Source organism: Dermacentor andersoni, chromosome 1 (genome assembly GCF_023375885.2).
Source record: "Dermacentor andersoni chromosome 1, qqDerAnde1_hic_scaffold, whole genome shotgun sequence".
NCBI lineage: Eukaryota > Metazoa > Arthropoda > Arachnida > Ixodida > Ixodidae > Dermacentor > Dermacentor andersoni.
In genome coordinates, this window is record NC_092814.1 from 23,589,471 (window position 1) to 23,603,185 (window position 13,715).

At 48.8% G+C, this 13,715-nt stretch overlaps 1 protein-coding gene across 3 annotated transcripts in view; it reads left to right on the plus strand.

The window, feature by feature from the left end:
- The window catches only part of kn (EBF transcription factor knot), a 139,420-nt gene that overhangs the window by 54,288 nt on the left and 71,417 nt on the right, over positions 1-13,715 (plus strand). For all 3 annotated transcript variants that reach the window (XM_050192992.2, XM_050192993.2, XM_055061247.1), the window contains exons 6-7: positions 5,077-5,150; positions 5,213-5,281. In XM_050192992.2, coding sequence (XP_050048949.1) covers positions 5,077-5,150; positions 5,213-5,281 — 143 coding nt within the window. The remainder of the gene's footprint in view (positions 1-5,076; positions 5,151-5,212; positions 5,282-13,715) is intronic.

Genomic DNA, 13,715 nt, shown 5'->3' on the forward strand with positions numbered 1-13,715 from the left:
AGTTGCTTCAGCTGACGCTCCAGATACCCATGGGTATCAGTATAAAAAAAATTCGGGATTACAACAAGGCTAACTACGTTTCCATCAACACTGAACTTCATTTACTTCTCAGTGACTCATTCTTGCCGTCTTTTTCTCAATGTTCCGTTAACGAAAACTGGATACTTTACAAAGACAAATTACTCGCTCTTGCAGACAAATATATTCCGTACGTTTCGGCAGCCAACGACAAGTCTAAATCATGGCTCAATAAAAAACTTCGAACGCTACGTAATAAACAAAAAAAAAACGTCTGTACCGCAATGCTATCAACCGTGCAAGCGAGTCCTCATGGAGCAAGAACAAAAGTTTCCTTAGTGAATACACTTTTGCTTCACGCGCTTCTAAAGACAAGTACTTCGCTCACGACTTACCTTCTCTCCTGAAGTCTAATCCGCGAAAAGTTTGGCAAACGTTAACACCCTGTCACACTTCCGACATTTCCCTGCTAGACGACAAACAACCTTTCTCAGACGGGGAATGTTCATCACTATTTAATGCATCTTTTTCTTCTGTTTTTACAAGGCAAGACAATTCCGATATTCCAGTGGTTCCGGATTACGATTACCCATTTATGTCACCCATAAATATCTCAACTGAAGGCATTGTTAGCCTCATTAACGAACTTAAAACCACATCTGCCTGTGGTATTGACAATATTAACACTAAGCTATTAAAAAACACAGTATCTATTTCAAGTGTCATTCTGTATCGTATCTTCAAGCAGTCCTTGTCGTCTGGTGTCTTGCCAGTTGACTGAAAGATTGCGAAGGTTGTCCACATTTTTAAAACTGGAGATAAACACAGGCCTGAAAACTATCGCCCAATATCGCTAACATCTGTGTCACGCAAACTATTTGAACACATAATCGCCTCGCACATTTACACGCACCTAGAAAAAAATAACTTTTTCTTTAAGAAACAGCATGGCTTCAGGAAAGGTCTATCTTGTGAAACACAGTTACTGGAGTTCACCACCGATCTACACAGCAGTATGAACAACAGTCAACAAATAGACGCCATTTTCCTGCACTTTTCAAAAGCATTCGATCGCGTTGTCTATTGCCGGCTCATTTGTAAAATATCTCATCTAGGTATCGACTCACTAACCCTTTCTTGGCTAAGCTTCGCCGCCAATTTACCGTTGTTAACGATTATCCTTCTATCACTGAGGTCACGTCTGGTGTACCAGAGGGAAGTGTGTTGGGGCCTCTGCTTTTCCTAATATTTATTAACGACCTACCTTCAAACATTTCCTCTTGCATACGATTGTTCGCCGACGATTGCGTTGTTTACCGACCGATTAATTCCATTAACGATCATACCGCCTTGCAGCATGACCTTCACATTATTAACTACTGGTGTAACATATGAAAAATGTCTTTTAACCCTTCCAAATGTAATAATATATCGTTCTCACGCAAGCGCACTAGCTCCATATTCACATACATCATAAATAACAGGAATCTGTCTCGTACCACTACTTACAAATACCTTGGTGTAAACCTCACTAGTAACCTTTCTGGGTCTTCGCATATCACTACAATTTGCGCAACTGCATCTAAAACGCTTGGCTTTCTAAGGCGCAATTTGCAAAATTCATCTGCTGACGTGCGTAAATTAGCATACCTGACGTTCGTATGCCAGCAATTAGAATTTGCATCCGCTGTATGGTCACCACACCAAGAATATTTAATAACCATGCTGGAACGCATCCAGAACAGAGCTGCCCGATATATAACTCGGAATTTTGATTCCGCAAACACCTGTAAGGTGTTTTCTAAATGAAGAAAATAAATCAATAAGGGGTGCAGTATGTTGCTACCTTGTATTGGTAACTGCTTCCTGCTTTTCAAAAGAAACTGCAACCAGCCGCGGTTACTTAGCGGCTATGGTGTTGGTCTGCTAAGCACGAGGCTCGCGGGATCGATTCCCGGCCGGTGGTCGAAATTATTCCGCGGAGTCCTCCCACTACGGCGTGCCTCATAATCAGAACGTGGTTTCGGCACCTAAAGACCCCATAATTATTAAAGAAACTGCACTAATAGATAAACCCAGAACAACGTCCGGCTTCATGTACCACCTATCATTAGCTCGTGCCGCGATATTGGCAACTGCCACAGGTGCTAAGTTCCCTTACAGCGAGCGCTTTGCAATCGTCTTTAAGAGTAATCGAGACCCTAAAGCGACAGTGAGTCGACATAGCTCGTACTAGGCAGGGGCGAGGGACAGGCACAAAAGCGTATAGAATGTGAACAGTCTAACGGCCTGCACATATGCAACTTGGATCTGATCGACACCATCAGCGCACCCCGGCGCTCGAATGTCGCAGACAACTCGAACCGACGCACAATGAGACGTCACTAGGAGAGGCGGTGCGATGCGGAGGAACACCAGCGCGACGGAGGAGATCATCGACAAGACACGGCACTTGACTCAGCGCAACGAGGTGCTCAGGCAGAGCCTAAGTTGAAAAACTTGTTCCGGGGTCATCGAGGCTTTTCCTCGCGCCAACATTATTGCGCAGGGGGCACCGAAAGCGTGCGCCTTCGAAGCGCTGCATACGCCAGAGGAGGAGGGGGGCGATGAGCACGTGATAGCCTCGCAGCGGATACTTTTATTTGCCGCGGTGCGTGTACAGAGCGTGCAATACTGCTCGTACATCGTGAACGGCATGCTCGCCTGGTCGCTACATTAGAGCACTGTCAACTGGCTCAAATTACCTGCAGCGGGGAAATTCGCCCAAAATATTGGCTTACGGTCGCAATTTCTAGCTTGCTAGGCCAAGCGAGGTGAGACACTGTTGGCTTCGCATGAGTCTTCTCGCGCAAACGCTTTGCGCGAGGAGACTTGTGACGTGGTGCCCTTTCGTGGTACCATTGTTTCTAAAGTTGGTTATAGAGTATTTACGAATGTACACGCCAATCTTACGTTCAGCGCAAAATAAAACAAATGTTTTCTTATAGTTTCTTCGTATGCACAAGCGAACATGACCCGCCGTGGTTGCTCAGTGGCTATGGTGTTGGGCTGCTGAGCACGAGGTCGCGGGATGGAATCCCGGCCACGGCGGCCGCATTTCGATGGCGACGAAATGCGAAAACACGCGCGCACTTAGATTTAGCTGCACATTAAAGAACCCCAGGGGGTCCAAATTTCCGCAGTCCTCCACTCCGCCGTGCAGCATAATCAGAAAGTGGTTTTGGCACGTAAAACCCCATAACTTAACGAGCCAACATATCCACACATTCAGTTTATTGCACGCACATGAGAAAAACGCGCGTAATTCTGGCGGCGTGGAACAGCTGCCTTGCGACTCCCGCGTCGATAGTCTCTGAGATAAAAAAAGCAACAGCTTTACTGTTTCGCGCTTGTCTTGATTTATCTGTTATTTTCTCTGTTGGCGCTATTTAAATTTTGGCAACTCGTACCACTTACGGCAACTCGTACCACAGACGCGAGGCTGATTCGTGTCTACCGTTGCACGTGTTGTCGCTGTAAGTTGCGATTAATGGAATTCTGGGGTTTTACGTGCCAAAGCCACGATTTCATTATTAGGCACGTCGTAGTGGGAGACTCCGGAAATTTCCACCACATGGGTTTCTTTAACGTGCATCTAAATATGAGTACGAGGATGTTTTCGCATTTCGCCCCCATCGAAATGCGACCGCCGTGGCCGGGATTCGATCTCGCGGCCTCGTGCTGTGCAGCCCAACACCATAGCCACTAAATGACCACGGCGGGTACCAGAGGATCTTTAACATGCCCCCAATGCGCTCTAAGTTGTGTATTAACGCAAATGGCAGCAGCAAAACGATTAAACCATCTCGCATACAGCACAATAACGTGCTGCATGCGAGATGGTGACTAAGTTCTGCTCCTTTAGTGGGACAGGCAAAAATGGCCTTGTTCACTAGGATGTGTCCAAGGTGACGCCCCTCAGTTCTCTTCGTTTTATTTAACTGACTGTGGAATACTTCCTAGCCACGGCTCGGCTTTAGGAGCGTAAAATAAAAGCGATACTATCTCCGCCAAATAGCGTTTCGTGCACAATGTGCTTGCAAGTTTCGAAGAAGATAAGTTTTAGTTCTGTTTGAAGAGGAACTGCGTACAGTTGATGTAATGGTTCGTGTTGCTTGGCTGCACGAGTACTTCGCCATCAGCTTAAGAAACAAACGGAGCCACTTGTATAGTCAGTGCGGTGCATAACGTATATGAGACGTCTGGTGTTGGGGGATCAATGGAGCCCGCGAGTGGCTTGCAAGATCTGTTTCACAAACTCGAGCTTCGCCCTACTACTGGGCAGATCTAAGCTCCGAACGTTGGGGGCTGCGCATAGTGCTGAACTCGTGACAACAAATAATTTGACGAGAACACGCAGCCTGCGCACGTACGCTTCCCGAGATGAACGGGTGAGGACTCCCAGTTCGGGATTGCGTGCGTAAGTTGCAAGAACTTGGTTGCTTCACGGGCGTAGTAGTGCGTAAAGCTCGAGTGCACAAGCCTACGAATGTGCTATACGTAACCATAGAAATGGGGGGAACAGAAAATGGTGCTCAACTAAGTCGGTTGAAATACTGGTTGGTATATTCCTGTCGACTACAGTAAGGCGATGCCAACCGCGTGGTATAGGCGTCCAAGTACGCACCAACTACGTGGCAGGTATAAGTCAGTGAGCTCACTCTTGGGCCGCCCGTCCGCTCTGCGGTGAAGCCAAGAGGGAAGTGTGCGGCTTGTCGGGCCCGAGCCTCGTTACCCGAGCGGTCATCAGATATGCGCCGGCGGCAGCCACGCGCCGGGGGGAGAGCCCCGTCAGGCCAGGGATGGGGCGCGACCCATAAAAAAAAAAAAAAAAAAAACAGAGACAATCGAGTGCATCAGGCGAATGAGATAAGCTTCTCTAGGCGGGACAGATGGAAAGGGAGTCCCCCATCTGCTCGGCTCGAGTGGTGCCCCGGTGTTTGTGCCCTCGAGAGCGTGTTCGGCGGTGCTTATCGTGGCCGCCGCGTTTGCGTAACAGATGGGCGCGCCTCGCCGCAGGCCATCGTGTACGAGGGACAGGACAAGAACCCCGAGATGTGCCGGGTGCTGCTGACGCACGAGGTGATGTGCAGGTGAGTGGGCCACGCGCTCTGCGGGCCAGAACGCGCGCTCATGTCGGCGTCTCTCCGTGCAGTCGCTGCTGCGACAAGAAGAGCTGCGGAAACCGCAACGAGACGCCCTCGGACCCGGTCATCATCGACAGGTGAGTCCCGAAAGGGGAATCGCGCCTTCAAGGTGGCTGCCATCTGTCGCATCCACAAAGGCCGGGTCACCATATGGCTCCCGGCACGTGTGTTTGCGCGCGCGCGCTCATTAAAGCGCCCGGGGGACCGCGTCCTCCCCATTACACCGTTCGTTAGCGGGATTGCGGGGAATAACGACGTCCCCCGGCTTTTGTGGCCCGGCCACCTTGCGCCGTCCTCCATATGTCACCCGGCGGGAGCCCCGCTCGCTCCCCGACGCCAGTCGCGTGCCGCTGCCAGATTGGCCGGGGCGGCCGACCCGCGCGCGCCCCGAGCGTTTGTGTTTCGCTTCGAACGCGTTCGGAGGCCGCTGCGAGCAGGCTTTTCCGCAGGCACCTGCGGCTGCACGGCGTCGAAGCATTCCGCGTTCGCCTTTCTTTGCTTGCTTCGTCGGACTCGAGTCGGAGACGTTATGGCGGGCTTGATGATATTGTGCAAATAACTTTGTACTTGTGTATATTAGACCACGTTGTCCTCGTCTTATATAGCGCTCCACGTTTTTATAAACGCGGATGACTCATTATTAGTTTCTACAGCTGTGTGTGGGCCCCGTAAAAAGGAAATAAAAGAAATAACTAAATTTTGACTCTAGACAAAGGAGGCCGGCTACATTCGGAAGATACCAATTAAAAAAAAAAAGGGGGGGGGCAGACTGGCTGGTAAAGTCGGAGCGGTAATCTCGTAGGGTTAGTCTTTAAAGTGTAAAACAGACGAAAAAAAAGGAATGCTCAACAAATATGTAGGGGCTTGGACGCATCTGTATAGCTACAGACGTATATGGGGAGTTGCTTCGCTGCACGATCAAAAGAGATTAAGGGGCAGAGAACAGCATACGATTTCAGTGAGCGGCTGACAGCAGCGCAGCACTTGCTCATATTTGTTCCACTTTCTGCAACGTGTGTATGACTGGACAAAGGAGCCGATGATGCGTTGTTTCACATTAGGGATGCTTGTATTTGGCTAAATCTCGATGCAGATGGTCTTTTGCTTAAAGAAAGTCACGTAATAGAAGCTGTTGCAGCAGCCTGCTAAAAAGCGCCGCATCTGTGCTCAACGCTTGACACGCATGCAGTCCAAAAAGCGCCTCTCGAAACCTCCTTTATTCTTTTCCATTAAAGAGAACGGAGCGCAGAGTTGGAGGAAAGGAAGCCGCCCTGGGAATAATTTGCCGAGTGACTGAGTGCTGGCCTAAATCCTCCGTGGCCTTATGGCAGCATTTATCTTGTGCGTCTCAGAAGAGCCACCGGATTAGGGTCTTAAGCGGCCACTGACACGTTTTGCCATCTCTTCTCGTTTTCGCGTTCTCCGAGGTTAAAAAGGGCGGCGCGTATTTTTGTAGAGACGTGTACGTCCGTCGGTCTTTTGAAGCCCTAAGCTAGCGGTAGTCGTGCCAAGTCTAAAGTAATGGATATGTTGTGCGGTAGAAAAGTGAACGCTACACCTTAAGATGACATCGTTTTGTTCTTTGCGCTTTCTAGCGATTCAAGCGAACGTAAAGTTATTGCCTGGGCGCTCTGTAATAAGTGCCACAGCCGGCTTTTCAGGCGCATTGGTTGCTCGTGAGTCGATTGTCAGGATTAGCTCGTTGAAAGGTGACTAGGGTTCGACATTTCTCGCCGGAGATGTTGATCACTTGCTCCTCCTAAACTATTGTGACGGCAGAGGTCGAGGTGATGATGGTTTCCTATAGTGGCATAATTTGCCTGGTTGCATATAATTTCTTACTTCATGCTCGCTCGCAAATGCTGATTATCTGCTCATATTCTGTCTGATTGCATTGAATAAACAGTTGAGCAAGAGGCAACCTGTGCGTGCACGCACTGTAAGACACATCTGTCCGAGTTGAAGCGCGTATAATGTTCAGTGCATTCATTTACACACCGCGATATCCGTCATCCTTACGAGGGAAGCACACACCTACAAGTGCTCTGTCGTTGATCATACTATGCGCTAGGGCAGTCCCGTTACACTGCCTTCTGTCTTCTTCTTTCTTCTTTATGGGGTTTTACGTGCCAAAACCACTTTCTGATTATGAGGCACGCCGTAGTGGGGGACTCCGGAAATTTCGACCACCTGGGGTTCTTTAACGTGCACCTAAATCTAAGTACACGGGTGTTTTTCGCATTTCGCCCCCATCGAAATGCGGCCGCCGTGGCCGGGATACGATCCCGCGACCTCGTGCTCAGCAGCCTAACACCATAGCCACTGAGCAACCACGGCGGGTATGCCTTCTGTCAACAGCGTCCGCTCGACCATTACGGCACCAGCGTTCGTCGTGTCTCCGCTGTTTGGCGTCATCTGTCACTTCCGGTCACATACATTTGGCGTGCTAAACGCACTCTTTCATATCGACTCTTCTTGTATCGAATATTGCGTGGAACTGTCACAGGAGATAAAGTTGTTTGCGAGTAAAAACAGGAATATCTACTTTTGAATGCGTGAGAGCATATGCGCATAAATATATGCCCACATTCCAGTCAGAGGCGACCTTCAGAACGCCCTCGGCACGCGGGCCAACCAGGTAACGCGCACAATGGGGGGCCACGTGCATCACCTGCGGTTTCAAAATGTCCCACAGACGAATCACAGATGCCGACTGTCGCTTCAACGCCAACTGAGCGGCGAGAACACAGCGCACACGAAACTGTGTCGGCCTTCGCCGCGCTTTGCCAGCCGCCGTCGCAGATCGCGCTTTCAAGAGGCCGCCGCCAGAGTTGATCGCGGCGCACAACGGTTCGACGACGCAAGCAAGAGCGATCGCGCAAGTGGCGCCGCCACCTTGCATCATCCACTCACCTTGCGCCGCCGTCCGCAGCGCCGTCATTTGTACGGGCCGGATCGAGTTTCAGTGACACCAGGCGGAGACGAGCGCGTGGCACGATGCTTGCGCGTACTCAGAGCAGAGCATTTTCTGCGTGAATTCCTCCACCCAGTCAGGTTCGTGCCACGATCGTCAATCGTAAAAATACTGGTTTAGACACCATATGCTCCTATAACACCAAGAAAATTGTTGACAACATATGTGAAAACATTCAGTTCCGTTGCAAATATAATCTTCAAAACGGCCATTTTTCTTAGTGGCTTCAAAGGACCTAATTTGTTACTGCGTTCAAAATTGCCTATATTACCGTGTTTGAGCTGTAGAAAAACTAATTGACCAGTCCGTTTAACTACTTGAATTAGTTCAAGCTCCTGACAGCCAGATAGTTTGGTTTTGGTCCGAGATATTCTACTAACCTTGCTTTCATTACGCTCAATGACAAGATCAAAGTTCAAATTGATTACGGTAGATTTGTAGGATCTCTCTTTATCGATTACACAAGAACACTTGACACGAATAGTCGCAACATTCTTTTCACTAGACTAAGCGCGCATAACTGGACCATTTCGAGAACGACTCCGCAGTTACGCAACATATCTCAGCAGCGTGGTTTAGCTTCAGGAGCCCTGTCTGACGCAAAATAATTAAGACTGGCCTATCATAGAGGTGTCTTCTGGGTCACCTCTTCTTCCTTATATTTACTGAGGATTTTTCAAACTGCAATTTGTGCAGGGTGTACAGATGAAACTACTGTTCACATCTCTCATAATGACATCTGCACCCTAACTGACGATTTAAATGATGAACTAAATAATATTAGCAGTGGGTATCAAATAAATTAAATGCTTGTTATCGCCTAATGAAATAGCCCGCGTGTAAATATTTTTCGGCGGCTCTAGCTCATTATTTTTTTCAATTTTTCAGGGAGAATACTTGTCCCCTTATCGTGGACGATTTCTTTGTTTTTGAAAAAGGTATCGTGGCATCATGGCATCTTTGTAGTACAATTTCAATATCAGTTCTTTTTAAGTTTAAATTTTGCCTTAAAATAAATTCTTGGCTTTTACGTGCCAAAATCAGCACCTGATTGCGAAGCAAGCCATGTTCGGGGTGCCCCGGGTTAATGTGCGCCTCCTGGGCTTCTTCAAGGTGCTGGCCGGTAATCCGACCGCGACCTCGTGCTCAGCCGCGCCACCCGGTAGGCTTTCTGGTGTGCGTGTTAACAGCTGGCTTTTCTTTTTTTTGTCACAAAAATGAATATCACAGTTTTGCCGTAAGGGCGAAGCAGTGAATGCGATAGCAACGTGTTAGAATATTATAAGAAGACTGTGGTGGCTGTGGTGGCAGCATGAATTGAACGCAAGCTAAGTAAAAACGTGCTGTGGTGCTACGAGTCCTCTGTTTGAATGCGGCCATCGGGCTATTTCATTTGTGTGTATTATTTACAGCCAATGTCTTTCTTGGCGACTTTAGCACCACTTTTCCATATCGAGTATGTCTCAAACCTATTCCCTGGGCCTATTCCAGAATAGTACACAGCCGCGCCGATAAAGTTGCATCATTTTCAAGTATGAGCACTGTTGTTTTGCACTTTTGAATATTGCCGAATAAAGTCGTAAAAGGTTTAAGGTAAAAGGCATGCTTTGAAAATCAAGCGATAGCCTAAGCATTATACTACAAAGTACAATAAAGACTAATTACTGTCACATGCGTAATTTGCGCTGATAAATAGCTTCCATAAGAGGAACATCGGAAGCCACACAAACGTTCCAAGTCTGAAAGATAATCGGAAGCGCACCGGCTTCGTAGTGAGGCGACTGGCAGCGACAGTTGTCACTTGTACAGAAAAGCTGGATATCTGCGAATGCAATAAGTGCTTTTAAAGCAACATAGTGGATAAACAGTGTTAATAACGGCGCATCAGCAAATCATCGCGTCAATTGGCGCTTCGAGGTGGAATTAAGTAATTATACAGGTTGCCCCAGCTAACTTTAGCCAGAGTTTAAAAATACGCGAATGCCACGTAGCTGGACCGAACGAAGTTATCGTTGTTTGCAGACACTCAGACTAATCTTTTTCATTCCGCCTAATTGGATAATTAGTTTTTATTGATTAATCAACTTCTCAAACATTATGATTATATGAAAAGTGTCAACGAGAAAAATGTAGAGCGACATGAAAAACTCCCGATACAGCTTTCCGTTGCTCAATACGTGCTACATAAAAGTGTCCTTTCTAAGCGTGAAAGATGCCCGCAAATACACGCAATGTGCCTCGAGCGTCCAGTCGCGAGCCAATTTTGCGTGCATTTGCGGGCTTCTTTCCCGCTCGGAAAGGCAGTTTCATGTAGCATTGTATTGAGCAACGGAAAGCTGTATCGGGAGTCTTTCATGTCGCTCTACATTTTTCTCGTTGACACTTTTCATATAATCATAATGTTTGAGAAGTTGATTAATCAATAAAGACTAATTATCCAATTAGGCGGAATGAAAAACTTAGTCTGAGTGTCTGCAAACAACGATAACTTTGTTCGGTCCAGCTACGTGGCATTCGCGTATTTTTAAACTCTGGCTAAAGCAGCAGTTTACGATAGGTAGCGAGGCACTGGAAGTGGTAAGGGAATACATCTACTTAGGGCAGGTAGTGACCGCGGATCCGGATTATGAGACTGAAATAATCAGAAGAATAAGAATGGGCTGGGGTGCGTTTGGAAGGCATTCTCAGATCATGAACAGCAGGCGGCCATTATCCCTCACGAGAAAAGTGTATAACAGCTGTGTCTTACCAGTACTCACGTACGGGGCAGAAACCTGGAGGCTTACGAAAAGGGTTCTACTTAAATTGAGGACGAGGCAACGGGCTATGGAAAGAGGAATGATGGGTGTAACGTTAAGGGACAAGAAAAGAGCAGATTGGGTGAGAGAACAAACGCGAGTTAATAACATCTAAGCTGAAATCAAGAAAAAGAAATGGGCATGGGCAGGACATGTAATGAGGAGGGAAGATAACCGATGGTCATTAATGGTTACGGACTGGATTCCAAGGGAACGGAAGCGTAGCAGGGGGCGGCAGAAAGTTAGGTGGGCGGATGAGATTAAGAAGTTTGCAGGGACGACATGGCCACAATTAGTACATGACCGGGGTTGTTGGAGAAGTATGGGAGAGGCCTTTGGCCTGCAGTGGGCGTAACCAGGCTGGTTGTGGTGGTGGTGGTGCTGCTGCTGTTGATGATGATGATGAAAGTTAGCTGGGGTAACCTGCACACCTAAAGCTCGATTCTTTCCCAGTGAAAGACAGGGCCTAATTCACATGACGACGAGTCGGCTGCCTTCGGCAATAAATTGTCCAGCAGCACGAATGACCAGCTCTTACAGACATTTGCGGCGTGAGAACATCGCTCCGCGAATGGCCCGTGCACTCGACACGCGCTTGTGTGCCACGAGCAGGCTACTCTGGATTCTGGTGCCCAGAGGGGTCGTGCCTTCACTCGTTCGCAGTGTTCCGGGACAGACAGCGGAAAGGGCAGTTAGGCGCAGCCAGCAAAACAGTGCCATCTAGGGTGGCACAGGTGCGTGTGAGTAAGAGTGCTGTCGTTCGTGGCAGTTTATGACAAGCAGCGGAAGAAGCAGCAGCAATGGTTGGTGGTGAAACACGACTAAGCCCTTCGCTATCAGCACGATGCTGTTGCCGGGAAATTTTAAACGGTGTTGCAGTGTTTCGCCATTCCTGCAAAGGGGCGTTCAAAAGTAACGGCCGCCCCTGCCGGGGGTGCCGCGCGGCCACTTATCGCGTCGCAACCTGCCGGCCGAGTGGCAACGGAACGGGTGGCTTCCTTCACGGCCGTGACTCAGGCACTCGGCTGCCAGCCGAGGGTGTGACCGCGCGCGGCTCGAGAGGCCGGGGCTCCACGCCCCAGCGGCGCCGAGATTAACAGGTGCGGAGGCAGGCGCCGCTGCGCGCGCCCGATAGACGCGGATCGCTGGCGCTGCAGCCAGGTCCCGTGACGGCGGCCGCCACTCTGGCGCGCCCAGATACGAGCGCCGCTGGCGTGGAGGGCGCCGAGATTCGCCCGCTCGCGGGTGCAGCGCCCTTCTGGAGTCTCACACTTAAACGGCGCTAATTTTTGGGAGGGAGAGGCGGGCACTGCGTGCATTTAACCAACTGCGTGTTCGGTTTGTTGCATTGTTATCATTAGGCAAATAGTAAAAGTATTCGGTCGCCCATTTTTTATGCACTTTTTTTGGTTGACACACGGAAAGAGAGCAACAGCCATTCGAAGCCGGAATATTTTTTTAAGGAAACTGAACGTGATAAAAAAGAACATTCGAGGCAGGTGTGGGCCGAACCTCCTCGCGAGGTGTGGTGCGGCGACGGCTGAAGGGCCCGAGACAACAGTGCGCGAGGTTCGCCTGGGTTGCACCTTTCCAGCCTCCGCGAAACTTTTTCGTAATATCTCGAATGAGCAGCAAGAGCATCGCCTCCTCGCTGGCACGACGTCGTGAATGTTCGTTGTTGCTCGCTTCGGGAGGCTGGCTTGTTGTCAACAGCCTTCGCGTTGTTGTGCCGATGCGTGAGTGTATGATGCAAGCGGTGGCTTTTCCTGTTGCGTGATCGCGCCCTCGGTGACGGGGAATATTTCCCAACTTATCTTGTCCTTTCTTATTTCCTATTTTTAGTTTTTGAAATATATACATACACGACCTCGAAAGGCATCTTTGAGTACAGCAGGATTGCGATTTTCTCCCTCAGTCGTCCTTATTTTGCATGTGCTTTCCCCCGTGAAATGTTCCTGCAACTTCTTATGCGCTTTCCAAAAGCAGTCTTGTCATAAATGTTGGTGATGCAATCCAAGGATATTACTTCGAGAGGTCTCGGCAACCTCTCATGTGGTAATGTCTTCCGCTGACGACCTGTGCAAGTCCACAGCTGCCGACGTCCTAAATGTGCAGCGTGAACCAGCGTTGGTGGCTTGTCCCCAGACCGACGTTCTAATCCAAATCAAACTTTGAATTCCGCTCACCTATCTCGCTACTCTCCCTTCCATAGGAGATGCGTGAGAGCCTTGTTATCTATTGCGGACTTGCAAGGCGAATCCCAAATGATCGTCAGCGCTCAATATCTTCTGGCTTGCTAAATTCGCGGTACCCGCAGTACCCGCGTACCTCGTACTCAACAGCAGAATGTCATAGCCACTAAGCAACCAGGGTAGCTGTGAACACTGAATGTCGTCGCAAACGCTTTCCGGGAGGTGTTTGCACCTGCGAGCAGACCTCGCAAAAGCCGTCCATTAGAATTCAGTTGCAACCATCTGTTATATCTAGTACCTCACCTGTGCCAGCCATTGGGAATGGAATAAGGCCAGTTGGTGTCTCAGCAAACGGTAATATATTCATAACTTGGAGTCGTCTTCATTTGGCACAAAAGGCATTGGCTCTGCTGTATAGCGCTTATTCATCTTTGTGCGGCCGTCTACGCCTTTTCTTTTTTGCACTAGCCTGATGCACGGTTTTATAGGCCAAGAAATAAACAGAAGCATAAATCTGAAAAACAAAAACAAGAAATAGAAATAGAAG